Raw genomic sequence first — 27,945 nt, 5'->3', positions numbered from 1 at the left:
CCCCGGCCCTGGTTGGTTGTGTGGGTAGCAGCCATTTGATGTGACCCTTTTACGTCAGTGTTTCTCTCTCTCTCTGTTCCTCTCTCTCCTTCCTACTCTACGTGAACAAAAAATGGAAAAATGTCCTCGGGTGAGGATTAAAAAATAGATAGATAGATAGATAGATAGATAGATAGATAGATAGATAGATAGACCAGGACCAATTGGCCCGGCTGGTGTGGCTCAGTGGATTGAGCGTCCTCCCAGGGACTGACAGGTCCAGGTTCAATTCCTAGTCAGGGCATATACTCAGGTTGCAGGCCCAATCCCCAATAGAGGGTGTGTAGGAGGCAGCCGATCAATGTTTCTCACATTGATGTTTCTATCTCTCTCATTAAAAAAAAAAATCAATAAAAATATATCTGAAAAAAGAAAGAAAGACCAGGACCAACTAACTTTTAGAATGTCCCTTATTCTGGATCTGTCTGATTATTTCCTCAGGGTGTCATTTAACCTGTTTATTTATACTGTCCCTTGTATTTCTATAGAAACTGAAAGCTAGACTTGATTAGTTTCAGTTTAAACATTTTTGATGAGAAACGGGTGCTGTTGCTACATATTTCATATTGTATCATGTAAGGAGACATGTAATGAATGTCAAGGTTTTTCATCCATCAGTTCTGTTAAGTTTGATCATTTGGTTCAGATGGTGACTGCCCTTGTGAAAGTACATTGTCCCCCTTGGTAATCAGCAAGTTATTTACAGGGTTATTCACTGGTGACTTACCATTATTCAGTTCTCCAAAAACCAAATGATTTTAGTGTTCTAATGATAAAATCTAACGGTTTTAATATCTGGTGATGATTCTTGCTTGAATCAATCATTTCTTTGGTGAATCACTTCAAAACTATGAATGTGTATAATTATGTGGTGTCGTCCTATATGTTAATTGAGATATTACATGACATCACCTTTCTTAAGTCTGGAACAATTGAATTCCAAACTCCTGTGACCCCAAGATTTGCAGATAAGGGGTTACAAACAACTAGGAAAATATGCAGAATATCTTCGTGTCACAAGAGCAGGGAAGGACTTGTTATGGCACAAATAAGACAGAAACACACACACAGGTGGTATTTAAAGCTGCAAGACTCAGAAGGGAGAGGATGTAGACAGAGGAAGTAGAGGGTCAGATCTGAGCCATATGGCACAGACTATTATTGATGCTTGGGAGGAAGAGGAGGAAACAGAAAAGGAGACTGAGGAGCAATCGGTAGCATAAGAGGAAAACCAAGAGTGCAATTATATAAGCCAAGTGAAGAAAGTAAGTCAGAGGAGGAAGTGATGACCTGACCTGTGCTTTTGTAAGAGGTCAAGTAGGTGACGACCAAAAGTTGGCGAAGTTCAGCAGCACAGGGGCCAGTGGTGCCCTTGCTGAGAAGTTTTGATGGAGTGGTGAAGGCTAAAGTCTGGTTGAAGTGGGTTTAGGGTGAAAGGGAAGAGAGGCATTGGCGAGTATAGACCATCTTTTGGAGGAGTTGTGATGCAAAATGATGCAAAGAAATGGGCAGATAGCTGTCAGAAAGTGAAGTCAAGAGAAGGCATTTTTTCAAAACCAGAGAAATATCAGCACATTTGTTTGCTGATGGGAATGATACAGTAAAGAGCAAAAAAAGTCACATAGCCAAAATGACAATCCACATCTTGCAAGCATACCTGTACTCCAGAGGGTGCACATCAAGCACATTTAAATGGTTGCTTCTGGAGAAGACCTGCAGGGAAGACAATGGAATAACCCTGGGGATGAAAGGAACGGACAACAGAAAGTGAATAGATCAGCCCTTGGAACCAGAGAATAAAAACAAAGAGTGAGATAAGAGCAGCCTGCTATCTCTTACATGTTGCAGTGAAACCACCAGTCAGACAGCCCCCACCCATAGACATTGAATAAAATTATTTGCAGGGTCTCAGAACCTTACCCTTTTCCAGAAAGCTGTTGGAGGAAACGCTCACTCCTAATGAGGACAACCTGGAATCCAGGAAAGGGTAGATCTAGCAAAGGAGATATCTGTTACCATCTCCATACAGTAGGATACTACATAAGTGTTTCTTAAAAGAGATGAGGGATATTACATTATTTCTTGGAAAGAAAATTTATTTTAAAATTTAAAAAGCAGATTTCGAAATAGTGTAGATGTAAAAAGAAATACTTTAGTCTAGAAATATATTTAAAAAATAAAATTCTTTTCTACACCGGAGGAGGGGAGTGTTACATAAAACAGGCCTCAAAGTCCAGAGCCAAGTGTTAGTGTTCTCAAGAGTGCAGCACACCTGGAGAGCCTTGAGCTGCAGGAAGGTGGCAGTTAGAATTGCGGACCATTTTATAGTATGCTGAAGTGATTGGGAAAAAAAACCCAAGCCTTATACTGTGCCCAAAAGTGGAAAGAAGTGCTGGGTGGAGTGGGGGTATGTGGGTCTCAGTCTGCTGCAGAGCAAATCCCTTTCTCAGGAGGCCTCCCTGGGTTCTAATCCATACCCATTGTTCCTTTTCCATGAATTGTCTGGTTGATTGGTTTTGCCTAATAAAGCCAAACCCAAACATTTATCGGGCCATAAAGTTAAAAGTTAAAGCCCTAGTGATCAAGTTTTAGAGTGTGACCACTGGAGGAAGAGTACCCCAGGTGTGTGTGAGGGCCTCCAACACCAGCTGCTGCCCTGAGGGAGACTAAGGTTGCTTCTTTCTGTAGGCTGTGCAGGGAGGTATCCTCCCTCCCTCCAGGGCATGAAATGTAATCTCCCTAATCCAAGTTTAAAATTTGACCCTGGTGGTCAGAGCTGAAAATTGCCCTTTTGGCCCTCTTTTCTTGCTTTTCTGTGCCTTTTTCTTGTCTTCTAAAACAGACCCGAAGCCATCACACCAAGTTATTTTGGGTGCAACCATAAACCTGAGGGTTTATTTCCTCCTCCCCAGTTTCATTCAGCAAATGGATGGAATAAAGCTGATGCCTGAGGAGAACCAATGGGGCAGAAGAAAATGAGAATAATGGTACTTTCTGCTGCTCTTAGTCAGAGGAGCTAGCGTCATTTTCAAGATCTGAGTTAAGCCCTGGCCAATTTGGCTCAGCAGTTAGAGTGTCGATCCGTGGATCAAAGAGTCCCGGGTTCAATTCCAGCCAAGGGCATGTACCTCGGTTGCAGTTTGTCCCTGACTGGGTCATGCGGGTGGCAGCCAATTGATGTGTCTCTCTCACATTGATGTCTCTCTCTCCCTCCCTCTCTCCCTTTTGCTCTGTCTGAAGATAAATGTAAAAATGTTCTTATGTGAGGATAAAAAATAAAAGATCTGAGTTAAGTCTACACTATTGATTTTCCAGAAAAGAAAAAAAGAACAATAGGAAAGAAGGCAGGCAAGAAGTTGCTTTGCAGATAGGTATCTGTGGTTTGGGAACTTCATTTGTTTTTTTGTTTTTTGTTCTGGGTCTCAGGGATAAGTGCTGTAAATATTATTCTTAGCTGCTCCCTTTTACTTATCAGTAACTACCACATTTGTGTACATGTTTAGTGGTCCCTTAAATGTTATTTCCCCTCAGGGCTCAGACTTAGATCCTTATATATATTCTCCTGGTGTGGACTTACCTGTTTCCAAGTCTTTTGTTTATTTGTTTTAAAAACTGTTTCTAGACTAATTCACATCTCCAGCACAGATTTTCTTTCCCTCTGGGTCTCAGCTCCTTATACCAGATATCTCCACCTGCTAGTCTCTCAGTTTCCTCATACTTGATGTGCCCAAACCGGAATCATTTCTTTACCCCTGCCCGCTTTTTGTAACCCATCCTTCTAGGAATTCGTATGTCCATGAAAACCACTATTTACCCACTTTCTGAAGCCAGAAACTTGAACATCATTGTTAATTTCTTCCACACCCATTCCTTTGACTTCTAAAATAACAAATCCAAGAGAATGAACACTTTAAAGATTTTTTTTTTTATCCTCATCCAAGGACATTTTTCCATTTTTTGTATAGACAGAGTGGGAGGGAGAGAGAGGGAAACATCGATGTGAAAGGGACACATCGAGTGGCTGCCACCCGCACGACCAACCAGGGCCGGGGACAAACTGCAGCCGAGGTACGTGCCCTTAGCGGGAACCGAACCTGGGTCTCTCCAGACCGCAGGCGGACGCTCTAACCGCTGAGCCAAACCAGCCAGGGCAAGAATGAACACTTTAAAGATCTTTTAAACCCTGGCCAGTTTGGCTCAGTGGTCAGAGTTTTGGCCCACAGACCAAAGAGTTGTGGGTTTGGTGTCGGTCAAGGGCATGTACCTCAGTTGCGGTTTGTCTGTGGCCCTGGTTGGAGTCCTGAGGGAGGCAACCAGTCCATGTCTCTCCCTTCTTCCCTCTCTAGCTGAAGATAAATAGAAAAATATCCTCAGGTGAGGATTAAAAAAAAAAAAGATCTTTTAAATCCATATACTTTCTTGCCAGGGTTGGGCACAAAGTATAAAGGGATGCCAAAAAAAACCTTAGTAATCAAGATAGATAATTGTCCAGAGTTGGGTCTTCCGGATGTCCCTTCCAGATTCTGAGTCTGTCAGAGGCACAAATCCTATAGGGGACTTTAATATTTACAGGGGTTGGCAGGGTAATGCGGTAGCCTGGCTTAGGCCTGCTTCTCTCCATTCATACCATCTTTGGCCTTGGTGACTGTGGTAGCATCCTCCTAACTGCTCTGCAAGCTTTCAAACCACCAGTCATTTACTGCACTGTGCCCAGAGAGTATTTCTAAAATGTAGCCCATCTCAGAATTGTTGAACGGTTTTATACTGTTCTAGAAGGATGCTCCCAGATCCTCAGTGTGCCTTATAAGGCCATATCAGATCTGATCTCTACTTACCTCTTTTTTTAAAAAAAATTTTATCTATTGATTTTGAGAGCAAGAGAGATTGATTGATTGATTGATTGATTTTTCCACTTATTTATGCACTCATTGGTTGCTTCTTATATGTGCTCTGACTGGAGACAGAACTCGCAACCTTTGTGTATGGGGATGATGCTTAAACTAACTGAGCTACCAGGCCAGGACCCTACTTATTTCTTTAATTCCGTGTTTTTTTGCCACTCTGTCAACATTTTTTTTAAATCCTCACTCAAGGATATTTTTCCATTTATCTTCAGATAGAGTAGGAGGGAGAGAGAAAAAGAAACATCAATATGAGAGAAACACATCAACGAGTTACCTCCCACACAACCAGGGCCGGGGACTGGAACGCAACCGAGGTCCATGCCCTTGACCAGAATCGAGCCTGTGATGCTTTGGTTCGCGGGCCGATGCTCCAACTGCTGAGCCAAACTGGCCAGTGCCACTCTGTCAACATTTTAATAAAAGGGAACGTTTTTATTGCAGTTTAATGTATATACAGAAAAGTGCTTATATATTACACCATAAATGTACATCTTAATGATTTTTCACAAACTGAACTGTGTAACCAGCATTCTAGGAGACCCCTTTCCAGTCAGTGCCCCTATAGCAGGTAACAGCTATCCTGACTTGTAACATCATAGATTGTCTTATTTTTGTACTTTATTTATATAGAATTACATAGTATATGCTCCTCTGTCTGCTTCCTGTACTCAACAGTATGTTGTGAGAGGTGTCCATGTCCATATTGTTAGGTATAATTGTAGACCTTCCCTTTCGTTTTGCTGTAATAGTTTTCCAGTATGTGAAAACGCTATATTTTATGTATCCATTTGTTCTTGTACTAGGACTGCAGAACAAATTTATTATCTGTGGGTCGGGTATTTGCATAGGGCACAGCTGGAGCAGCTCTCACATTTGGGACCTCAGCTGGAAACTGGAAGGCTAGGCACTGTCTTTTGATGGCCTTTCACTCATGTGTGGCTCTCGGCTGAGACCTCATTTAAGGCTGTCAGCCAGAACACTGGCGTGTGTGGCCACTCATGTGATCTGGGGGCTTCCTCGTAGCATGGTGGCTCAGTTCCAAGGGCAAGGTCCTGAGAGAGAGCTAGGCAGCAGCTGCATTTTTTCATAGGCTGCTGTACTTGAATGGTCAGAACAGTCACAAGCTCGCCCAGGTTCAGCAGGAGGGAAAAGAGACTCCAGCATTTGACGAAGAGCCACAAGGTTCTGGAAAGGCCTATGGGACTGGGACTAGTCCTGAGGCCATTTTTGGAAAGTGCAGTCTGCTGCACCATTCAGCTGGTGATAGATGTTTGCCTTTCTGATGCAGCCACACTCATACTCTTTTTAGTTCTTTGAAAAGAACAATCTCTCTTCACTCCAAAACCCTTGCACATGCTGTCCCCTCTACCTGGAATCCTCTTCTCACTTTCCTTCCTCTCCCCTTCCATTCCACCTAGTGTCCTAGCTGGCTTTTGCTTATCCTTTTGTCTCAGCATATTTGTCCCTTCTTACAGGAAGCCTCTCCTGGCATCACTGCCTGCTCAGCCCCAGCCCCAATATCTCAGTGCCGACTCCCTCCTAGTTCCATTTGGCACCTTGTTCTGTCCCTATCATAATAGTACTTATGAGGTAGTGCTGTGCCTGTGTGCTTTTGTGTATCCCCCTCAGAGTTTAAGCTCCATGAAAGAACTCTTTCTGTCTTGTATGCAGATCAGTGCCTGGCACTTAGTAACCCTCAGTAAAATGGAGAAAATGGATTCAGCCTTCAGTAGCCACCCACTAGAGACAGTGACATGCACAAAATTGAGCATCAACACAGTTTGATACATAGGCTTAGCATTGTAGGACACACACACACACAGGGGCAAGCACCAAGTATTAGAACAGGGGGAAATTTTAGATTTAGACTGTCCCATCAAGCCCCTCCTTTTGCAGGTAAGAAATGTAAGTAGAGCTGTGATATGAGTCACCTAGCTGGAGGCAGGTGCCTCCAGGACCATCAATCGCAGGCCTGCACTGTGAGGGGGAGGGGCATTCCAGTGGATGAGAGCCCCTCCACCTCCCTTTTACCTCTGAGTTGCAGTGGCTGTGTTGGTCCAGTGATGACACCCAGATACTGCCCTTCATCATACCCTTCCCATGTGTCAACAGCAAGGAGTGAGGCATCCTCTTTCAATCCCCCTGCTCTCTCTCTCAGCTCCTAGACCATTTGTCAACCAGTTAGCTGGTGGGGTGAGAGAAAGCATTCCCGTAGTATCGTTGTTCTGGGCAAGGCTGGTTTTTGTTTTTGTTGTTTTTGTTGTTTTTGTACATTGATTTATATTCTTTTTATTCCTATTCTCCATAGCCAATCATGCAAATGTGCTTGATGTGTATTCTCTTACTGGTATTATGAATTGTTGCCTTTCTGGATATGTGGAGCTCTTACTGTTGTTTTTGGATTTGGACTTTAGTTAATCATGTGCATATGTTTTTCACTTAAGTAAATGGCTTGGTGACATAGACCCTTTTATTTTTTTAACTGGGCACTGTGTACAGATCTATCCTGTGTGATGGTTAATGTATTGCTACTGCTTGCTGCATCCAACTTCACAGTATCTGTGCTCTACATGGCCTGTACCCATTCCCCATTCATCATCTGTGCTGCCTTCTGATTGTGCTGTGGGAGAATTTCTCTGGGGAACACCCAGAGTGGGCTTGCTGGGTCACAGACCAGTGAACTTTCTAGGATCATTTCTTCTGAGGACTCAAAAGAGGTGATTGTATCCCATTTCTCTCCCTATTTTCTCCTAAGTGCTAGGACGGTAGGTTGCTTAAATTGCCCCAGGTTTTACCCTGGCTCTGGAATCTTGCAGTGATACCATCCAGCAAGCAGAGGCAGAAGTCAGGGTTTTATTCTCTTTGAATTTTGAGTTGAATTGTTCAAACTCTCCCTGTTCTTTCTTTGTCCATGTTTAAAATGAGTTGCAACTGTGGTGGTCTGGTCTGGTGTCCCATTGTTCATGACTGGTTCTGGACCTCCTGCATGGCTGCAGCATGGTGTAGTGGAAGGAGGCCGCACAGTGCAGTCAGGCCGGCATAAGCACACCTTGGGTTTTTCCACATGTGTGCCAGCCCATCCATGAGCTGGGGTCACATCATTGGCCCACAGGGTAGATGTGGAGGGCCACTATGCACACACATAGCACAGAGCCTGTTTGCAGGCCATTCTGACTCCCTCTTCCTGGCTCCCTGCTTATGAGACATGAAAGCTCCCAGCAAGAGTGTTGGGAGAAAAGAACATAGAGCTTCATGAATTGGTGTCTAAAGGGTATTAAGCTGTGCTAAAATCTTTAGTATCACATCATGAAGTATATATGGATGGACTTATGTCTGGAATTTACTTCAAAATAATCTGGTATAGGGGGGAGTGGGTGGGTGTAAAGATCAGGTGGCCATAAAATTTATGGTCCAATCCCAGGCATGTTTGAGACTGAAAGAGGAGTTACTAATTATACCAGGACAACAAGCTTAAACCAAGATTGTCCAGGCAAACCAAGACATGGCCACCCCAGGAGGAAATGAGACACAGTCAACACTGAGTTCATCATTGTTGAAGCTGGATGATGAATAACTGGGGGCTCATTAAACTTTTTTGTTTGAAAATTTTTGTAATAAAAAGGCGTTTTTTTGTTTTCTGTTTAAAGAAAATATATCTATTAGACTGCTGTAGCATTCAGAAGTCCCTACTGTCCAGGAAATAGCTATTGGGTTCCCAGGCATCTTCTGCCCAGGCTAGGAAGCCCAGGTTACCCAGTACTTCTCTTCCACCATGTCTGGGCACATCCACTGGGTCAGGGTGGGGAGGGCTTGATAGAGAGGTCCTGCCTGCTCTTATTGGTTGAACATGGGGGCAGGGCTGACCTTTTTCCTGCCCCAGGACTTCCGAGACCCGCCCCAGGTGTTAACTGAAGCAGATTCCTTCACATCCGTTACACACCACATTGCTGGTGGCAGGGCTGCCTACAGTCTACACATACATGTGCTCATGTGATTCTTATCTGCACCCCTTATCAAACCATGGGTTGGGCAGGAAGCAGCATGACCACAGTGGGTTTTTAACTGACATTCTGCCTCACACACACCATACCATCCTACTTAACCCTCACTGTGGCATGGCAGTTGCCGGAGCCTTGCGTGTAGAGGGTAGCCTCTGCTGGGAATGGACTCACACAACTAACACCCTAAATTTATCTCTTTTCGGTTATACAGCTGGGCCTTTCCACACAATTCCTTTAGGTGTGATATTTATTCATCCAACAGATGAATTTACAAGAGCCATATCATATGCCATGCTCTGTGGACACAGCAGTAAAAGAAAAAGACTGCCTTCAACAAGCTTATATTGTAATGGGGGTGACAGACAGCAGATGCAGTGGTGTTGAGTGCTAAGAAGAAAATAAATTGGGTTGTGGCGGAGGTGGGTTGAAAGCGATGGCTGTTTTAGAAGAGTTGTTTAAGGAAGTGAGAGGAAACTAGCAGATGTGAGAGAGGGGGGCATTGTGGGGATCAAAGAGCAAGTGCAAATGTGGAGGGGCAGGTGGAGGAAGAGGGTCACCTTTCTCAAATGCTACTGATTGTTGGAGAATTGACTTTAGGATACCACTATGTGGAGTCATTGGTAACCTTGGAAAGGGTAACTTGTGGGATTAGAGTAGTTCAAGACAGAATGGAAGAAGAGGAAGTGAAGGAGGCCATTGTAGACAACTGTTTGTGGGGTGCTTTTATTGTAAATGGAGCAGTTGCTAAAGGTGTAGGTGAGATTGAGAGTGTTGTATAATGTAGGGACTAGCACACATATGCTGACTCATTAGAGGAGGAAAATGTATTTAATGGAACTTGTTGTAAATGACCCCTTAGGGTGCTTTAGTAACTATTAAATGACCCTGATCATGAAGTAGAGCCCTGGAGGGCCTAGTTTTCTTTCTCCCTTAAAGTTCCCTCTATCCCATATTAAAAGTAGGTCTCAAACAGTTGTACTGTTCTTAAAACATCTATAATAACATGCTTTATTCTTCTATCTCTCTCTCTATTTTTTGTTTGGTTTAAACAATAGGAATTTATTTTCTCATGGTTCTGAAGACCAGAAGTTCCAGACCAAGGTCTGGCAGTGTCAGTTCCTGGTGAGGGCTCCTCCCTTCTTGGCTGGTAGACGGCTACGTTCTTGCAGTGTCCTACTCCGCCAACTTGACTAGAAGTCTTCTAATCTTTATGCAAATGTTTCTGAACTTTTGCATTATAAACTCAAACACTTTTTTGACAGTCTAAGTCTATGAATCCAGTCTCCAGAAAAACATGCCTACCACAGAACCTGGCATATTATTTCAGGAGGTTGACATCCATTCCAGGAGTATCCGGGTCAAGAAGCTGCCTGTCAGCCCTGACCGGTGTGGCTCAGTTGGTTGGGTGCTGTCTCATGCACTGAAAAGTTTGCTGGTTCAGTTTCCAGTCAGGACACATGCCCAGTTGTGGGCTCGATTCCCAGCAGGGGGTGTGCAGGAGGCAACCACTCTCACATCACATCAGTGTTTCTCTTTTTTTTTTTTCTCTCTCTCTCCCTCTCTATCTCTAAAAAATTAGTGAATCGCTTCTCGGCCTTTTGGCTAAGATCAGGTGTAGTAAAAAAAAAATCAGTGAAAATATTAAAAATTTTCAAAAAGCTGCACATCAGTTCAGCTGGTGTGGCTCAGTCAGTGGTTGAGCGTCAACCCATGCACCAGGAGGTCGCCAGTTCGATTTCCGGTCAGGGGACATGCCCAGGTTGTGGGCATGCAGGAGGCGGCCAATTGATGTCTTCGCTCATTGGTGTTACTATCTCTCTCTCCCTCTCCCTGTTTCTATCTTTCTTTCCCTTACTCTCTCTCTAAAAAATTCAATAAGGGGGGGAGGGGGGAGAAGCTGCACATTAGCCCTGGCCAGTTTGACTCAGCAGTTAGAGCGTCAGCCTGTGGACCAGAGAGTCCCGGGTTCAGTTCCCGCTAAGGGCACATACCTTAGTTGCAATTTGTTTCCGGCCCTGCTTGGGGTCGTATGGGTGGCAACCACTCAATGTGTCTCTCTCACACTGATGTTTCTCTCTCTCTCTTCCTCCCGCTCTATCTAAAGATAAATACAAAAATGTCCTTGGATGAGGATTTAAAAAAAAGCTTCATGTCAGATATGCTCACTAGACGTTACTTAAGCCTATGATAATAATGAGAGTTCTGTGATCTTGTCTTCTACTTGAGTGTGGCAAATAGCTATACAATTTTCACTGGTACCCCAAAAGAGGATGCCATTCTTCAGTAATTTTTAGTAGAGCCAGGGAACCCCAACTCCTTCCTTCAATTAAAATTTGGTTCTTTAGGAAAATAATCACATCTTCTATAACATTTTGTATTGGTTTGCTATTACGGCTATAACAAATTGTCATAAATTTGACAATACACAGTTTTTTCTCTTACATTTTTGAGGTGTGAAATGGTCTGACTGGGCTAACATGTTTGGCAGGATTGCATTTCTTCTGGAGGTTCTAGAGGAGAACCCATTCCCTTTCCTTTTCCAGCTTCTAGAGGCTGCCCACTTTCCTTGGTTCATGGCCTCTTCTTCTATCTTCAAAGCCAGCAGTGTAGCATCTTCAAATCTCTCTCTGACATCTACTTCCATGACTTAGTTTCTGTCTTTCCTTGGGATTACATTGGGTCTACCTGGATATACTCCCATTTTAAAATTATCGATTTGTCACATCTGCAAAGCTTTTTTATTTTTTTGCTATATAAGCTAACATTTGCAGATTATAGGGGTTAGGATGTGGACATCTTTGGGATACTATTATTCTGCCTACCGCACATGTGTGTAGCTTTTTACACACATGTGCTCGTTTAGTGGCTAGTTTGGTAAACTATTCCTGGCTTACAGATGAGAGAATGGAAGCTCAGGAAGACTGGGCAACTTGTCCTTGGGCCACATAACCTTGTGACTTGAATACTGGAGTTCTGAATCAAGATCCACATTGTTTCATTCTGTTTGACTGCTTGTTTTTTTAATCCTCTATTGTCCATGGATTTCAATAGGCGGTATTTGAGACTATTTAGGTTCCTGATGCCAATATTCTGGAAAGTTGATGTATGGACTTAAAATGGGGGAATATCAGAATCTATGTAAAAATAGTCATTGAGGCAAAGGTACTAGAGTGAAGAAGGAATTCCAAGTTTATGTGGCCATCCCATTTCATATGCATTTATGTTTATAAGGTCCAGTATAGGCACTGCTTACAGGCTTAATATTTTGTCCACTGACATACACTTGATTTAAATGTTATATCACATCACAAAATTTGCTTGCCAGCCAGCCAGATTACTTCTTATCTATCATTAGGAGCTCCCTGGTTTCTTAACCTTGGAGCCATTACCATAAATAAAGAGGTATGAAGCACTGCCATCCATGTTCCTGCTACCTTATTAGAGTCTCTTCTTGCTTCCCTGCTTCTTCTCCCATTTTTGTCTACCAGGCTTGAAATAATCTGAACCAGAAATGAAGAAAACCAGTATAGTAGCACTCTCTATGTATTTTGATAGGGGTCATTTACTCTTTCAGGGTACTTAGAATTATTATTATTATTTTAATATGGTTTTATTGATTTTTTTTTTTTTTTTAAGAAAAGAAGGGAGAGAGAGATAGAAACATCAGTGAGAGAGAAACATCAATTGGCTGCCTTCTGCACACTCCCCACTGGGGATTGAGCCCACAACCTGGCATGTGCCCTGACCTGGAATTGAACTGGGATCTCTCAGTCCATGGGATGATGCTCAATCCACTGAGCCACACCAACTGGGCTGGAGCTTAGAATTATTGACTTTTTTTGCTCATGCTATATGTCTGGAGGGTCTCCAGGAACTTCTTTTTAATTCATTAGTCGGTACCTCATAGCTCTCTGGGATCTTTCCATCTCTCTGTATGGTACTCAGCTGTGGGTGACAGAGAAGCATGAAGGCCTTCTCACGCACTAACAGTTGTTCCTTTTGATAGAACTGATCATTCCATTGCTGTTGAGCTCTCAACAACCCCATTCTATTCTTTTGGCTTCTTCCTCTTTAGATGCTGCAGTTGTGGCCAACAGGACCAAGTCCTCTGAGTTCCGCCTCCATCTACTTCTGTGTTGGAGGTACAGCTGAGCAGAGTGTGCCCTACTGAGAAGGGGTTAGGGCTAGGCTCAGGCAAGAAGCCAGCAGTGTCCACCCCAGTGTCCATATGGATGATAGAAATTTTTCATTGACAAGAAGGGAATAGAGATTTTTTTCACTGACAAGAAGAGTGGAACTCAGAAATAAACTATTGGTCCTGTATAGATATCATGTGAAACTTTCCTTCTTTGTCCTTTCCCCTTTCCTAACTCTCCTTTTCTCCTCCAACCCCACCTCCAAGCACACACCCATTCATGTACACACACAAGATGAAAAAAACAGGTAAAGGACTGGAATTTTCTTTAATTGATTTTAAAGAGGGAGGAAGAGAGAGAGAGAGAAAGCAACATTGATATGAGAAAGATACATTGATCAGTTGCCTCCCATTTGCGCCCAACTGGGAATTGAACCCACAAGTTAGGTATGTGCCCTCATGACTCTCTAACCAACTGAGCCACACTGAGCAGGGCAAGGTTGGAATTTTTAAGTATATCATTAAAGATCCCAGGACTTGGAAAATATTGTATGTCCAGGGGAGAAACAGGCCAGCAACAAGGTGATCCCAAGCAATGCTATTTCTCTAGGACAGTCTGCTTAGGGCACCTGCAGAGTGAGACCAGACCTGCATGGCTGGTGCCCTGCTCAGATAGCACCCCCGTCTGGAATTGAAAGTGAGGCTTGCCCTGGCTGGTTTGGTTCAGTGGTTAGAGCATTGGCCTGCAGTCCAGAGAGACCCAGGTTCGGTTCCCGCTAAGGGCACGTACCTCGGTTGCAGTTTGTCCCTGGCCCTGGATGGGTTATGTGGGTGGCAGCCACTCACTGTGTCCCTTTCACGTCGATGTTTTTCTCTCTCTCTCTCCCTCCCACTCTGTCTGAACAAAAAATGGAAAAATGTCCTCAGGTGAGGATAAAAAAAAAGAAAGAAGTGAGGCTTCCTTCTGTTGATAATGTGAGGCAGTCCACAAATCCTTTGGGGGGGTGATAACTTCCCTTTGTGCCTAAGAACCAGATTTTATTATCCTTTTGACTTTTTTAAGGGGAGGTGGTCCTTGGCTCCACTCCTTGCTGTTGAGTTTATGAGAAAAAAGCTAGCGAAGTCTGCCTTCTCCTAAGAGTGTTCTCTGGCACTGTCGAAATACCGTAAAGCTCACTCCCTAGGCTGCTGTGAGAATGGGATCCAAGGGGTATAGGTGTGTACTTTGTTGCTATTGGAAGGTGGGACAGCCATTGAGAGGAAAGCATGGCATTCAGCTAAGTAACTAGGCATTGCCACCTATTTTCTAACTTGTAGATAGTCCCTAATATCTAAGAATTTAAATAAATTCTGGCTTACTAGACAGTCTTCCTCTTTGAACAGATGGTCCATCCTTGAAATAAGACATCTCTGAAATAAAAACCAAATGTTCCTCTAGAGACTACCTGCACACTTTTTGAGTCATGGATGGATGCCCCTAAACTTGCCCAAGCATGGTAGCTAGGTAACAAAGGGTTATAATTCAACATTCATCTTTCCTGGCCAGTAGTTGGGGACTTGATCATATGCTGAGGCTTTCACCATTTCTTGTATTTGTACCTGCTCAGGCTTGTGTCATCAGATCGTCATTTCCCTACACCCCACCTCCAATTATCGCTTTCCTCAACAGTCCTTCCAGATCTCTCTGGAAGAAATGGGTTAGAAGGTCAAAGGAAACAGTAGCCGTACTTTCTGCTTCTGGCAAATGCTTTTCCCATTCTTCATTTGGCTGGAATGCTGTTGTTGATTGGGCTCCACCTGCCAGGATTGCAGCCTGGACTTGCTGTAGCAGCAGGATGGGTTGGATGTCATCAGGCACACATCCATGTGCACACCCTGCAGTTCTTCCCCTTGTTCCCACTGTAGATGTCTTCATCGAGCCTGTTCTTGTTTGTAGTAAATGAACAGGAATAAATGTACTGGTTTTGTGATTGGGATTCAGTCTCTATTGTTTAATATCATATATGTACTTTTTATATATTCATTGATTCTAAGGCCACATACGTTTCACAATACAACTCTAAAATCAAGATGTGTTGTATCGACACATCTTAAAATTAGCAATTGGCAGCTTTTTTCCTCTCTTCTCTCCTGGAGGTTCATAATGGTGCCTCTTAAAATTGATGACATCGTAGAGTCCACAAAATACATTATGTAGGGTCAGCTCATTTTTTACTTCTTTGCCTGAACAATTTGTGCATTTCCTCAAATAACCAACAAGTCTCAGTATATCTGAGTTGTACTGGATGCAAATAAACTTATACTTACCCTGATGAAATGGCCACCCCACATTTCACATGCTTAGCTCTGCACAGAACACTCCTACTTCATGTTTGTTTGGGCTTTAGAACAATAATGATAGTGGAGAGTAGTCAGGAACTATGCAAATATTGCTAAATAGCTGGTACAAGGCCACCTGGCTAGTGATTGGGAGAGCCTGTTTCTTCTGACTCCTAATATGATTTTCTTTCTTCTAAACCAATCACCCAGAATCTAGAAACAGCAAAAATATGTTGGGGGTGGAATATATATACTCTGCTGAGAGTAGAGAATGGAGATTACTCCTGAGAGAATCTTTATAGTAGGTAAAAATTGGAAATTCAAACATCCACAGAAGAAAATAGCTAAGCACAACATATTATCACTATAGAATGCATAGATATTGCAAATGACAAGCATGTGGATTGTGGCTGATACAAACAAGTAAGTATATTTAAAGAGCAGAATATAACTATCCAGGCACAGAGGATTCTGGAAAGGTAGTGGCTGGAATGCCTGTTTTATCTCTTTGATCTCTTCCAATGCCAAGCAGGAGGACAGGCAGGTGGGGCCCAGAAGGAGTTAGAAAGGGTGAGATCCTGAGAAAATACTAAGGTAGAAGTTATGGAGGAGAAGATGAGAGACCTGGAAAATGGAACCAAGCCATTTGACATATAAGTAGCAAGAGTACTAGAAGGAGAGAAAGGCTGAGGAAGGGTATTATCAGGACAGACCAGTAGAACTAGATTATAATATAATAACAAAACAGTCCTATAAGCTGAGTAGTTTAACTCAACAACTTTATTTTTTCCCCGCACTGCAGTATCCAGTGCAGTTCAAGAGTGGGGGGCTCTGCTCATTGTTGTTACTCGGGAACCCAAAGTGATAGAGGCTTTATCTCACTACAGCAGTGCAAGTAATGTGGTGGATCATGAACTAGTGGTTAACGTCCACTTGGAAGTACATACATTACTTCTGCTCACATTTCACTGGCCAGAGCAAATTACAAACCCACCTTTAACTTCAAAGGGAGCAGGCAAATGCAGTCCTACTATATAGCTAAAAGAAGGAAAATTGGAAATATTTGGTGAATGGCACTTATGGCTTACCACTGGGGGAAATAACTAAGACACATTTAAGCATATTCTGATAAAATTACTGAACTCTAAGGATGAAGAGAAAAATGTTTGGCTTTCAGGCCGAAGAAACATTATTTATAAAGGAAAAAGAATCACACTGGCATCAGATTTTTCTTTTTCTAATAGATTTTAGAGACAGAGGAAAAGAGAGGGGAAGAGAGAAACATTGATGTGAGAGAGAAACAACAATCCATTGAATCCATTGGCATGAGGTTTTTTATAGGTAACACCAAGAAGCTAGAAGGTAGTAGAATTTATCTACAGATCACTGAGGGGAAAAAAAGGAAAGAAACATAGAATCTAATGCCCAAGCAAACTTTTATTCATCATAGTACTAGAAGTCCTAGCCAGAGCAATTAGGCAAGAACAAGAAATAAAACACATTCAAATTGGAAAGGAAAAAGTAAAATATCAAGTGACATGATATTTATTATTATATAGAAAACCCTAAGGATGCCTCCAAAAAACTGTTAGAACTAATAACCAAATTCAGTGAAGTCAATGAACAGTTCGAAAAAGAAATTAAGAAAGCAATTGTATGTACAATAGCATCAAAAAGTATGAAATACTTAGGAGTAAATTTAACCAAGGAGGTAAAAGATTTATACACTGAAATTTTAAGACATTGAAATAAATTGAAGACACAAATAAATGGAAAGATATTCCCATGTCCATGAATTGGAAGAATTTATATTGTTAGGTGTCCATACTACCCAAAGTGATCTACACATTCAATGTAATTTCAAAATTTCAGTGTCATTTTTCACAGAAATAGAAAAAAAAAAAAAATCCTAAAACTCATGTGAAACTGCAAAAGACCCTAAATAAAGGAAATAGCTGAAAAGGAATAAAGCTGGAAGTACCATACTTCCTGAATTCAAAGTGTGTTACAAAACTATTGTAATCAAAACAGTATATTATTGGCATTAAAACAGAAACATAGTCCTAGCCGGTGTGGCTGAGTTGGTTGGAGATCGTCCCATGCACGAAAAGTTTGCACGTTTAATTCCAGGTCAGAGCACATACCCAAGCTGTGGGTTCGATTCCCAGTTGGGGCGCGTGCCAGAGGCAACTGATCCATGTCTCTCTCTCCCCGCGCCCCCCCCCCTCTGGAATCAATGAAAAACATATCCTTAGGTGAGGATTGAAAAAAAAAATACCAGTAAAACAGAATAGAGAGTTCAGAAAATACCATGTATGGTAAGTTAATTTTTTAAAAAATATGTTTCTATTGATTTTTTGGAGAGAGAGGAAGGGAGAGAGAGAAACATCAGTGTGAAAGAGAAACCTTGATCGGCTGCCTCCTGCACGACTCCTACTGGGGATCGAGCCTGCAACCCTGGCATGTGCCCTGCCCAGGAATCAAACCAGAACCCCTCAGTCCATGGGGTGATGCTCAATCCACTGAGCCACATTGGTCCAGCTGGTGAATTAATTTTTGACAAAGGCACCATGAATACACAACGGGGCAAAGATAATCTCTTCAATAAAAGGTCTTAGGAAAACTGGGTATCTACATACAAACCCACAACCACGGTGTGTTGTGATGATCCCTGGTCAGGGTACATACAAGAATCAACCAATGAATGCACAATGGATGGAACAACAAATCAATGCCTCTCTCAAATAAATAAATTTTAAAAAACATTTTTTAAGTGTACAGCATAATGGTTTGATATAGGTATAAATTGTGAAAGGATTCCCACTGAGATACCCGGCCAAAGCTGCACTTTAAATATATTATAATTTTCCCTGTTCGGTTTGGCTCAGAAGTTAGAGCGTTGGCCCATGAACCAAAGAGTTGCAAGTTCAATTCTGGCCAAGGGCATGGGTCTCAGTTGCCGTTCATCCCTGGCCCTGGTTGGAGTCATGTGAGACATACCAGTAGGTGTGTTTCTGTCACATCAATGTTTCTCTCTCTCTCTCTCTCTCTCTCTCTCTCTCTCTCTCTCTCTCTCTCCCTCTCCCTCTCCCTCTCCCTCTCCCTCTCCCTCTCCCTCTCCCTCTCCCTCTCTCCCTCCCTCCCTCTCTCCTCCCACTCTATCTGAAGATAAATGGAAAAATATCCTTGGGTGAGGATTAAAAAATATAAAAATAAACATGTGATTTTATTCGTCAACTTTACCTTAATAAAGCTGAAGAGAAACAAAGAATCCTATATTTAGACATTTGCCAGAATAAAAGAAAGATATCTGAGCATAGACAGAGTCAGAGAACCCACTGTTGCCTGCTGCCAAGTCCTTAGTACTGTGCCTTGGGTCTTGGCTCTTGCTGTTCTTCTAGCACAATAAGGTATCTGCCTACCTGTCACTCCTTCAGAGGGGTCTTCCCTTACTATAAGCTGACTTAACACACATACACATCTCACTGCTTGACACTTTGCAGTGTTTTATTATGAACATTTCAGCCCAGCTGGTGTGGCTCAGTGGTTGAGCATCGACCCATGCACTAAGAGGTTGCTGGTTCGATTCCCCCATCGGCACATGCCCAGGTTGTAGGCCAATCCCCAGTAGGGGCCCTGCAGGTGGCGTCTCTCTGGTCTGTAAGATGTTCTCTCTCATGTTTCTCTCTCTCTTCCTTCCTCTCTCTCTCAAATCAATGAAGAAAAATACTTTTAAAGAAAATTTCAAACACAAAAAAGCTGAAAGAAGTTTAGTTTGTGAATCTTTTTTGTTGTTGTTGTTAATCCCCACCAAAGGATATTTTTCCATTAATTTTTAGATATAGTAGAAGGGGGGGGGGGACATCAGTGTGAGAGAGACATTGATTGGTAGCCTCCCAAATGACCACAACTGGGGCCGGGTATTGAACCTGCAACCCAGGTACGTGCCCTTGATGGGGAATTGAACCCAAGACCCTTTGGTCAGTGGGCAGACATGCTAACTGCTGAGCCAGTCCATCCAGGGCTTGAATCTTATTTTTGATGCATTTTATTTTTAATGCATACATCAGTACACCTTCCTCCAAATGCTTCATAATGTTTGTCATTAACCACAGTTCAGTATTTGTTTACACTTTTTTTCTGGTTGAGGTACAATTTACGAACATTGACATCTCAAATCTTAATTGTACATTCATTGAATTTTGACAAATACATATATATGTGTAACCCAAATCCTGTTTGTGATATAGAACATTTTCATCACTCCAGAAAGTTTTCTCATCCTTTTTTCAGTCTATCTCTGTCTGCCCCAGCTCCTACCTCTTAGAGACAGCCACTGTTCTGATTTTTTCCAACATAGATTAGATTTCCCTGTTCTAGAACTTCATATAATTGCAATCATAATATGTACTCTTTCATGTCCTTCATCAGCATGTTCTTAATATTCATCATTGTTGATGTTGTATGTATCAGTACTTTGTTGCTTTTTATTGCTAAGTAGTGTTCTCTTGCATTCCATGATTATACCACAGTTTGTTTATCCATTCTGTTGACGGACAGTTAGGTTGTTCCAGTTTTTGTCTGTTATGAATAAAGCTGTGATGGACATTCTTATACATATTATCTGTAGACATTTGTTTTCATTTCTTTGGGGTAAATATTTAGATGAGGAATTTCTTGGGTTATGCAAGGTGTATGTTTTGTTTTATAAGGAACCACTAGATCTTTTCCTAAAGTGACTGTGTCATTTTGTGCTCCCACAAAATGAAAGTTCGAGTAGCTCACCATTCTCACCAATATTTGATGTTGTCAATCTTTTAAATTTTTATTATTTGGCATTTTAATAAAACAGATATATTAAAGATTCTCCAGAGAAACAGAACCATGGTGTGTGTGTGTGTGTGTGTGTGTGTGTGTGTAGAGAGAGAGAGATTATTTACTATAAGGAATTGGCTCATGCAATTAAGGTAGCTGAGAAGTCTCATAATCTGCCAGAAAACCCAGGAGAGCCTTTAGTTCCAGTCTGAATCTGAAGGCTTGAGAACCAGGAGAACTAGTGGTGTAAGTCCCAGTCCAAGGGCAGAAGACCAGTGTCCCAGCTCAAATAGGCAGAGAGCCCAAAATGTCCATGCCTTCACATTTTTATTCTATTCAAGTCTTCATTGGATTGGATGATATCCTCCCCATTGTGTGCCCTCCCCAGTCTGCTTTTACTCAGTCTGCCAATTCAAATATTAATCTCATAAGAAACACCCACACAAACACACCCAGAAATAATGTTTAACCAAATATCTGGGCACCCCATGACCCAGTCAAGTTGATGTATAACGTTAACTTAACAACAGATAAGTTAAATACACACACACACACACACACACACACACACACTAATATATTAAATTGCTTTTAATTGTCAATGTGAATCTTCTGATGTCTGCTTATGAGTATATTTTTAGCACCTGGGAAACAGGTGAGCCCCAGGCAGAAGTCTGGAGGCTGAGTCCAAGAAAGCAGTGTTGGGAGACAGATGTCAGAACTCCGGGGCCTTTCCCTAGTCCAGAGTGTTCTCCAGGAGAGACCTCAGCAAATCATAGACTGCACAGTGGTTTCTAGTTATTTCTTAGAAAGAGGTGGGTAGTGGAAGAGAATGTGATACCTACGGCCTCTGTTCTTTGGGACATATCTCTGCAGGAAAAGAAAGTCATCATGTATTACTTCTTGCTCTTAACATTTGCAATAAATCCCACTGAATCACATTCACTTAGTCATGTCTCATTTTATAGACATTAAGCACCACCAGGATGTGAGAGGGACAGATCCGGGCTGGAAACTGGGAACTGGACAGTGGGGATGCATTGTTGGGGGGGAGGGGTAGTGTTACTGAGGCTCTAGGTGAGAGGAGTCCACATCCACCCCTCCTCCCCGGAACTAGAGGTCCTGTCTGGGTGGCATGGCTTCATATTCCCTGGTTGCTTCTTTTGATTCTTCTCTGTTTAGGTGATCCCAGAGACAGGCAGAACTGGGGCAGCGTTAAAATAGTGCATCAGCATAGAAGGGAGGGTCAGGGAGGGAACTGGGGCAACATGCAGAACTCAGGTCTCAAGAAATCAGGTCTTAAAGGAGAAGATAGCAGTTTTGCAAAATGAGAAGTATATGATCCCCAGAGCACAAAAACTTTAATTTATATTGCAAGATAAATGTTGAAGAGGATTGGGAGAGTTGTTTGTTGTAACTCGAGCCAGTCGCCCCTGTCCTTCCTCATTTGCCCTGTCAAATAGAAAGGCCTGGGTAAAGTCCAAGGGGCCCAGTTAATTCGACCCAGGAAGATGCTTGATGCACATGACCATGTGTGGTTTCCTGGAGTCACTGTTGGTTTACCTACCCTACCAGCGGGCTTACCCTTTGACCTGGCAGTAAAAAGGGGTCAAGACCCTGTACGGGGTGCCAAATGCAGGATCTCTCAGCCCCCAGATCCTTACTCCAGCCCTCCTGTTCCTTTCTCCTTGTCAAGTCATCTCGGGAGCTCTGTTGCCTGATCTCTGGTCCCGCTGAGGATTCCCCACTTAGGCAGGATGCTTTTGAAAGACAGGAAGCAGCTGGGTTCTTGTGGCTGATCAAACTGTCCTCGGCTCTTCTGACTGTATAACCTTGAGCTGGTCTCTTAGTTCACTCCCTTCAATTTGTCAGCGGCAAATAGTAAAGACACAACATGTGCAGAACACTGAAAGTCAATTAGATGGAAGAGAAGAAGGCAACTGGGTGTACTTACTGTATGTTCACCCGGCTTCTCGGGCGCGGGCAGGTTTCTAGGCTCAGATGCAGTTAGGGATCTCCTGGAGACTATCTGTTGCTTTCTCATGAGGAAAATTCAGGCATCTCTTACACACACTTCCGGAGTGCTGCTGAAGGTCTCATGAAATTGAACAAAATCATGTTGGTTAGATGATTTTACAGACCTTTGGTTTATCTTTGTTTGCCATGCTGATTTTAATTTGATATGGACTTTTTCCAAAATGGTATCAAATTTCCTAGATATCTTAACCTTAAGATAGCTCATAAAGGTCACAGTATTTATCATTCTGTAGAGCTGTTGGTGCTGAATCTTGTCAGGACAATTACAAGAAAAGATTGGGGCAGTAGAGTGGTAGAATCCATCTTGATCACCGGATGACCTTTCAGGAAAGAAGGTGGGAAAGACATTAGATTTTTCCTGTTAGCTCTCCGTATTTTTCCATTTCTCTTACCTTTTGCCTTTTAATTTTCATGTAAAAGGTAATTTGCAAACTCGGCAGCTTACAACCAAGGCTGTAGGCCCATGTGCCAAGTGGAAAGCAGAACTTTGTCCTTCCATATTAACAGAATTCCCTAGGAAAAAAATTATTCATTGTTTCAGTTTACAGAATTATCCAGGACTGTAGGTACCTCAGGAGAAATTGGGACAATGTGGGAGATTTGAAATTAGTATTTAGTAACACTTGTGTCTGTAGCATTTAGGCGGTTTCTGCTATGTGACTTCTCTACTAGTCACAGCTCGGCAACCAAGGTGCACACCGGGCACAGACTTCCTGGGTGTTGTATGCCAGCTCTGGCTATCTGGCTGGCTACCGTGGGCAAGTGACTAATCTTGATGTCCTCCTCTGTAAAATAGTTAACATTAGTATCCACCTCATACTGTGTCAACAAAAAGACATGTAAAGCCCAGTGACTGCCCATAGTAATGACTCAGTAAACGTGACCTGTTATTATCATGTGCAAGCATGGGTGCTGTAGAGGTTAAATAGGGACCGTGGTTCCACGTTGAGTGCCACACAAGGTGCTCTGTAAGTTCAAGGGAAACAGAGATAGGACTGGCAAGTGTGTATCCTGTGCTCCATCACCCCATCTCTCAGCCCCCAGATCCTTCCTCCAACCCTCCTGTTCCTTCCTCCTTGTCAAGTGCTGCCATGTGTGATGACGGGGGTATCACCCACATTTGATTAGCTGCTTTTTAGCATGCTTTCAGGTCTCTTACCTCATTTGCTTTTAGTAAGAATAAGGTAAATGACTTTTTCAGACTAGGAAACTGAGGTCCAAGGAGAGTAGAGTATTGCCGTGGTCTTCAGGCCAGAAAACCCAGGTCACCTTGGCATTTCCCATTTATGTTATAGACTTTGAGTTCTGTCTTGAGCCTTATCCCCTTTCTCCCCCACCCCCCAATCCAGAGGTTTGTGATCCAGGTGGCACTAACCCTGCTTTTGCTGGAATGTAGGTCTCTTCCTACTACAGTGGCACTTCTGCCCAATCCACCTCTTTCTCAAAACCCTGTTCTGAGGTATGTTTTCCCAGCACCACCTAGCAATTATCTCGATTCTGAAACTACCTACCTGGAGATAGCATCAGATCCCACAGGTTAAGGGCTCAGTCCCACAAGACTGCCTCCCCCACTGCAGACACCAAGCACAAGTCCATGTTTCACCTGTGCTTCTGACCGACTGGCTATTAAGCAGAGGTTCCCACAATCCCCTCGTCACTTTCATTTAATTTGTTAGAGCAGCTTACAGTACTCAGAGAAACATTACCAAACTAGCAGTTATTATAAAAGGATATAACTCAGGAATAGCCAGGTGGAAGAGATGCATAGGACAGGGTATAGAGAAAGGGCCCTGACTTACATGCCCTTTTCAGGGGCACCCCGAACTCAGTCCTTTTGGATTCTTATGGAGCCTTCATTACATGGGCATGATCGATTAAATCACTGGCCATTGGCAGCTAAACTCAATCTCCAGTCCCTCTCCCCTTTCTAGAGATTGGGGGGTGGGACCCAACCCTCTTATCAGCTGTGGATTTCCCTGGCAGCCAGCACCTAGCCTTACTTTACCAAGGGATTTTCCAAAAGTTGCCTCATTCACATAAACTCTGGTGTGGTTGAAAAGAACTTGTTTTGACTAATAAGACAATAAGACACTCCTTTCACCTTATGGCTCTGGAGATATTTCAGGAACTGACAGAAGACCAAGTATTATTGGTCTTAGCGTGTTAGGAAATGCCAAGGGTTTTAGGAGCTCTGTGCCAGAAACAGGACAAAGAGCAAATATATATTTCTTATTATGAATCACATATCATACCTGTGAGCAACTTTCCTCTGATGGAAAGGACTTCAGATTGGGGCGGAGAAATCTGCTTCTAATCTCAGCCCCATTCCCTCAGTTTGACCTGATGGCCTCACTAAGCTCTCTTCATCTGTACCATGAGGGACTGGTCTAAACCTTTGAGTCTCAACTGGTTTCTTCCTAGGACATAAATGTTCAGTGACACTCCCTTGTAGACCTTGTTAGGTGGCTTACTTCCCAGCACCTTAGCTGTCACTCGCCTCCCTCCTCTGCATTCAAGGAATCATGTTGGGGTGCAGGGTTTGGCTGTTACTGTTATAACGATTACCATGAATCTGTTCTAAGTTATCAGGAAAGTGAAGAATGTGTGGAGTGTAAAGCTTTTTATTAGTAACAAATAACTTTGACACCTCCCAGGGACTGCTTAGGGCCTGGTCCAGAGCTCATCACATATCACATCCGTTGGGGGCCGCCCACAGCCCTGGGCTCTCAGCCTGCAGACAGACTGCTGACTTCACAAGTTTAAAGTGGAAGTATCCTGTAGTTACTTAAATTGTTGCAAAACTATGGTATTTTGAGTCAGAAAAGAAGGTGAACCAACCTCTGAAGAAAATGAGACAGTCTTCTAATGACTGGCCATTCTGTGGAATGCTCTTTGATATAAGTCTAGGTTTGTTTGCAGGGCAGATGCAAGGGTGCATGAGTGAGGCTGCACGAAGGGAAAAGACACTGGTGGGGTGTGGGATTCTCCTCTGTCTTGCAGCAGCTAACAGTCAATACCAACCCTCAGCCTTTTACCTGTTTCATAAAAAATGTCTCTGATAGATATTACCAGCATCCAATAAAACTATGCACAGAACATTTTGACTAAAAATTAACAGAAGAGACAAATCTTCACAATAACAACTTTTTAACAGTATTGTATCCTTTTGGTAGAATGGAAAAGAATCCATTTGAAAATAATTTCAGTAAAAGTAAAATGGGGGAAATTGGAAATAGTTTATCTGTGTTTATCTAAAAAAGTCATTTATAAAAACATCAAGGGCCCTGACCGGTTTTGCTCAGTGGTTAGAGCATCGGCCACGGTCCAGAGAGTCCCTGGCTCAGTTCCCGCTAAGGGCCGTACCTCAGTTGCAGTTTGTCTCCAGCCCCAGTTGGGGTCGTGTGGATGGCAGCTAGTCAATGTGTCTCTCTCACATCGATGTCTCTCTCTCTCTTCCTCCCTCTCTCCCTCTCGCTCTATCTGAAAATGAATGCAAAAAGTGCCCTCAGGTGAGGGAAATAAATAAATAAATAAAAACATCAAGAGACTATGTTTGTTTAGTGGCATTTAGCTCAGAAGATTCTCAACTGAGAAATCTCCAACACTGATACAATCCTGATGAAACCCCTTGGGTGTAAGCACTCCACGTGTGGGAATAGAGCCCGTGTTCTCCTGAAACGGTTGTTGCTCCCGGTGGCATGTAGCCAAGGCACACGTGGCATTTGGCATTTTCACTAGTATTCTCCCAGTCATAGGCCCCTCACTGAAGTTTATCACGTGGCATTTGGGAGCGCTCTGGTGGGCCACCCCACTGTGTGCACACTCAGCGGACCGCTGCCATAGCCACAGGGAGGCAAAGGTGCTCTGAGTAAGGGATGGAGGTGCTGGTGACAATAGGAATTCCTCCCACGGGGTACCAAACCAAGTGGTTTGAGGGCTGTGAAGTGGAAGATGGATTATTTAGTTGCCCTGATTTGATGCCTACCTGTTCCCACTGCCCCTGGACCCCCTTGGGAAAGGGTCTGAAAGAAAAGAAAAATAAAATTAGCTGTCATGACTTCTGATAAACTTCAGTGAGGGGCCTATGACTGGGATAGTACTAGTGAAAAAATGGGAGTTGGGGGCTGTAATAAAATAACGAAAGTTTGGATGATTGAATGAAGGAGCAATCTAGTCTAGGATATATCTAGATTTCAATTCTCCATGTCGACTCTGGCCCTACATGGCCATAGTCATTTAAGAGTATCCACATTTATAATGAATATACTTGGTTTGGAGAAAACATTTCATCCTGTTTTCCTCTTTTTCAGGTTTCAAGTGCCCCATTTGCTCCAAGTCTGTGGCTTCCGATGAGATGGAAATGCACTTTATAATGTGTCTGAGCAAACCTCGCCTCTCCTACAATGGTAAGGGCTTGGCCAGGAGCCTCTGAGTGAGGGTCTTCCCAGCCTTACACGGCTCTGGGCAGCACTTCCACCCGCCTCCTGGCAGACATTCCTGAGTGGTGATGGGAAAGCGGGAAGTCTTGCTGTACCAGTCGGAGAGGAAGAGCAATGGGACAAGCAAGGAAGGCCCAGGGATTAGGTCCATGCTGCCAGGAAGTCTCTAGGGTCACTCAGTCCCTCTGTCCTTGCTCCCGACCCCTTGGTTCCTTGGACCTCTGGTTGAGTGATACAGCTTCTGCCCATTCTCACACCTGACAGCAGAGGGCCCAGGGGGTGTGCCACCTCTCCTTGGGGGATGGGAGTTTGTGCCAGTGGTTTGCATGGAGTGCTTAAGGCCTGACTCTTCACAGCAGAATAAGTGCAACATGTGGACACCTTTAGAAAATAAAATCACTGAGCTGCCACTTGGTCGCTCCAACAAGGCCATGCTGCTTCCCACCATAGAGGCTGCCTCAGAGCTGAGCAGGGAATACACATGTAGGAAACTGAGCCAAGGACTCCATGAAACCCAAATCTCCCTAATATGGCACCTCTATGGACAAAATGGGTGTCTACATCTGCCTGGTAAAGATTTGGAGCCTTGCTGATCTGAGTTCAAAGCCGCCTCTGCCACTTACTATCATCCTAGACAAGTTGCTCAGCTTAGCAGAGCCTTGGTTTTCTGGTCCATAAAATGGGAATATCAATACCTGGTTCATAGGATTTTTGTCAGGATAAAGTAAGATATTACATGTACAATCCTTCAGCACAGAGCCTGGCACACGGTCAGCATTCGGGAAGTTACAGCAGCCCTGAAAGAGGTGAGACCATCCGGGTTTCTTTTCGTCATTTTGCAGAGTAGACTGGCTGTTCTTTAGTGTTGTGCGTCCTGTGCTGCTGGCGGTACTCTGGTTTTTTATTCTTATGTGCTTAGTCTGGTCTTCGAGCCATGTTCATCAGAGAACTGTGTCTTCTACGAGAACAGGCACTGGATGTGAGTGGGCGCGCCCTGACCCCGGCACTGGGCCCACCTTCTAGGATTAAAGTCACAGCAGTGCTTAGGAAAAGAGTCTTGACGTCTCAGAGTGTGAGGACTGGACGGGAGGTGAGCCTGGATTGCTTTGCCCCCATCGTGATGGTGAAAGTTTCCTGGGTAGACTCTTTACAGACCAGTCCTTGGGCTCCTGCTTCCTCAGACCCCCGTCTGCTCCTTTCCCCACACAACGTTAGCCTGGGGAGGCCTGGGGAGGCCACATTTTTCCTGTGAAATG

The 27,945-nt window shown here is 43.3% G+C and overlaps 1 protein-coding gene and 1 pseudogene across 4 annotated transcripts in view; both read left to right on the top strand.

The window, feature by feature from the left end:
* The window catches only part of ZNRF1 (zinc and ring finger 1), a 115,290-nt gene that overhangs the window by 75,429 nt on the left and 11,916 nt on the right, over positions 1–27,945 (top strand). For all 4 annotated transcript variants that reach the window (XM_036275565.1, XM_036275564.1, XM_036275563.1 and 1 more), the window contains exon 2: positions 26,561–26,656. In XM_036275565.1, coding sequence (XP_036131458.1) covers positions 26,561–26,656 — 96 coding nt within the window. The remainder of the gene's footprint in view (positions 1–26,560; positions 26,657–27,945) is intronic.
* On the top strand, positions 10,527–10,651 carry LOC118639706 (annotated as a pseudogene).

The sequence above is a fragment of the Molossus molossus genome, unplaced genomic scaffold (genome assembly GCF_014108415.1).
Source record: "Molossus molossus isolate mMolMol1 unplaced genomic scaffold, mMolMol1.p scaffold_m16_p_21, whole genome shotgun sequence".
Lineage (NCBI taxonomy): Eukaryota > Metazoa > Chordata > Mammalia > Chiroptera > Molossidae > Molossus > Molossus molossus.
The sequence above is the reverse complement of the archived record's forward strand: the minus strand, read 5'-3'. Positions and strand labels throughout refer to the sequence as shown.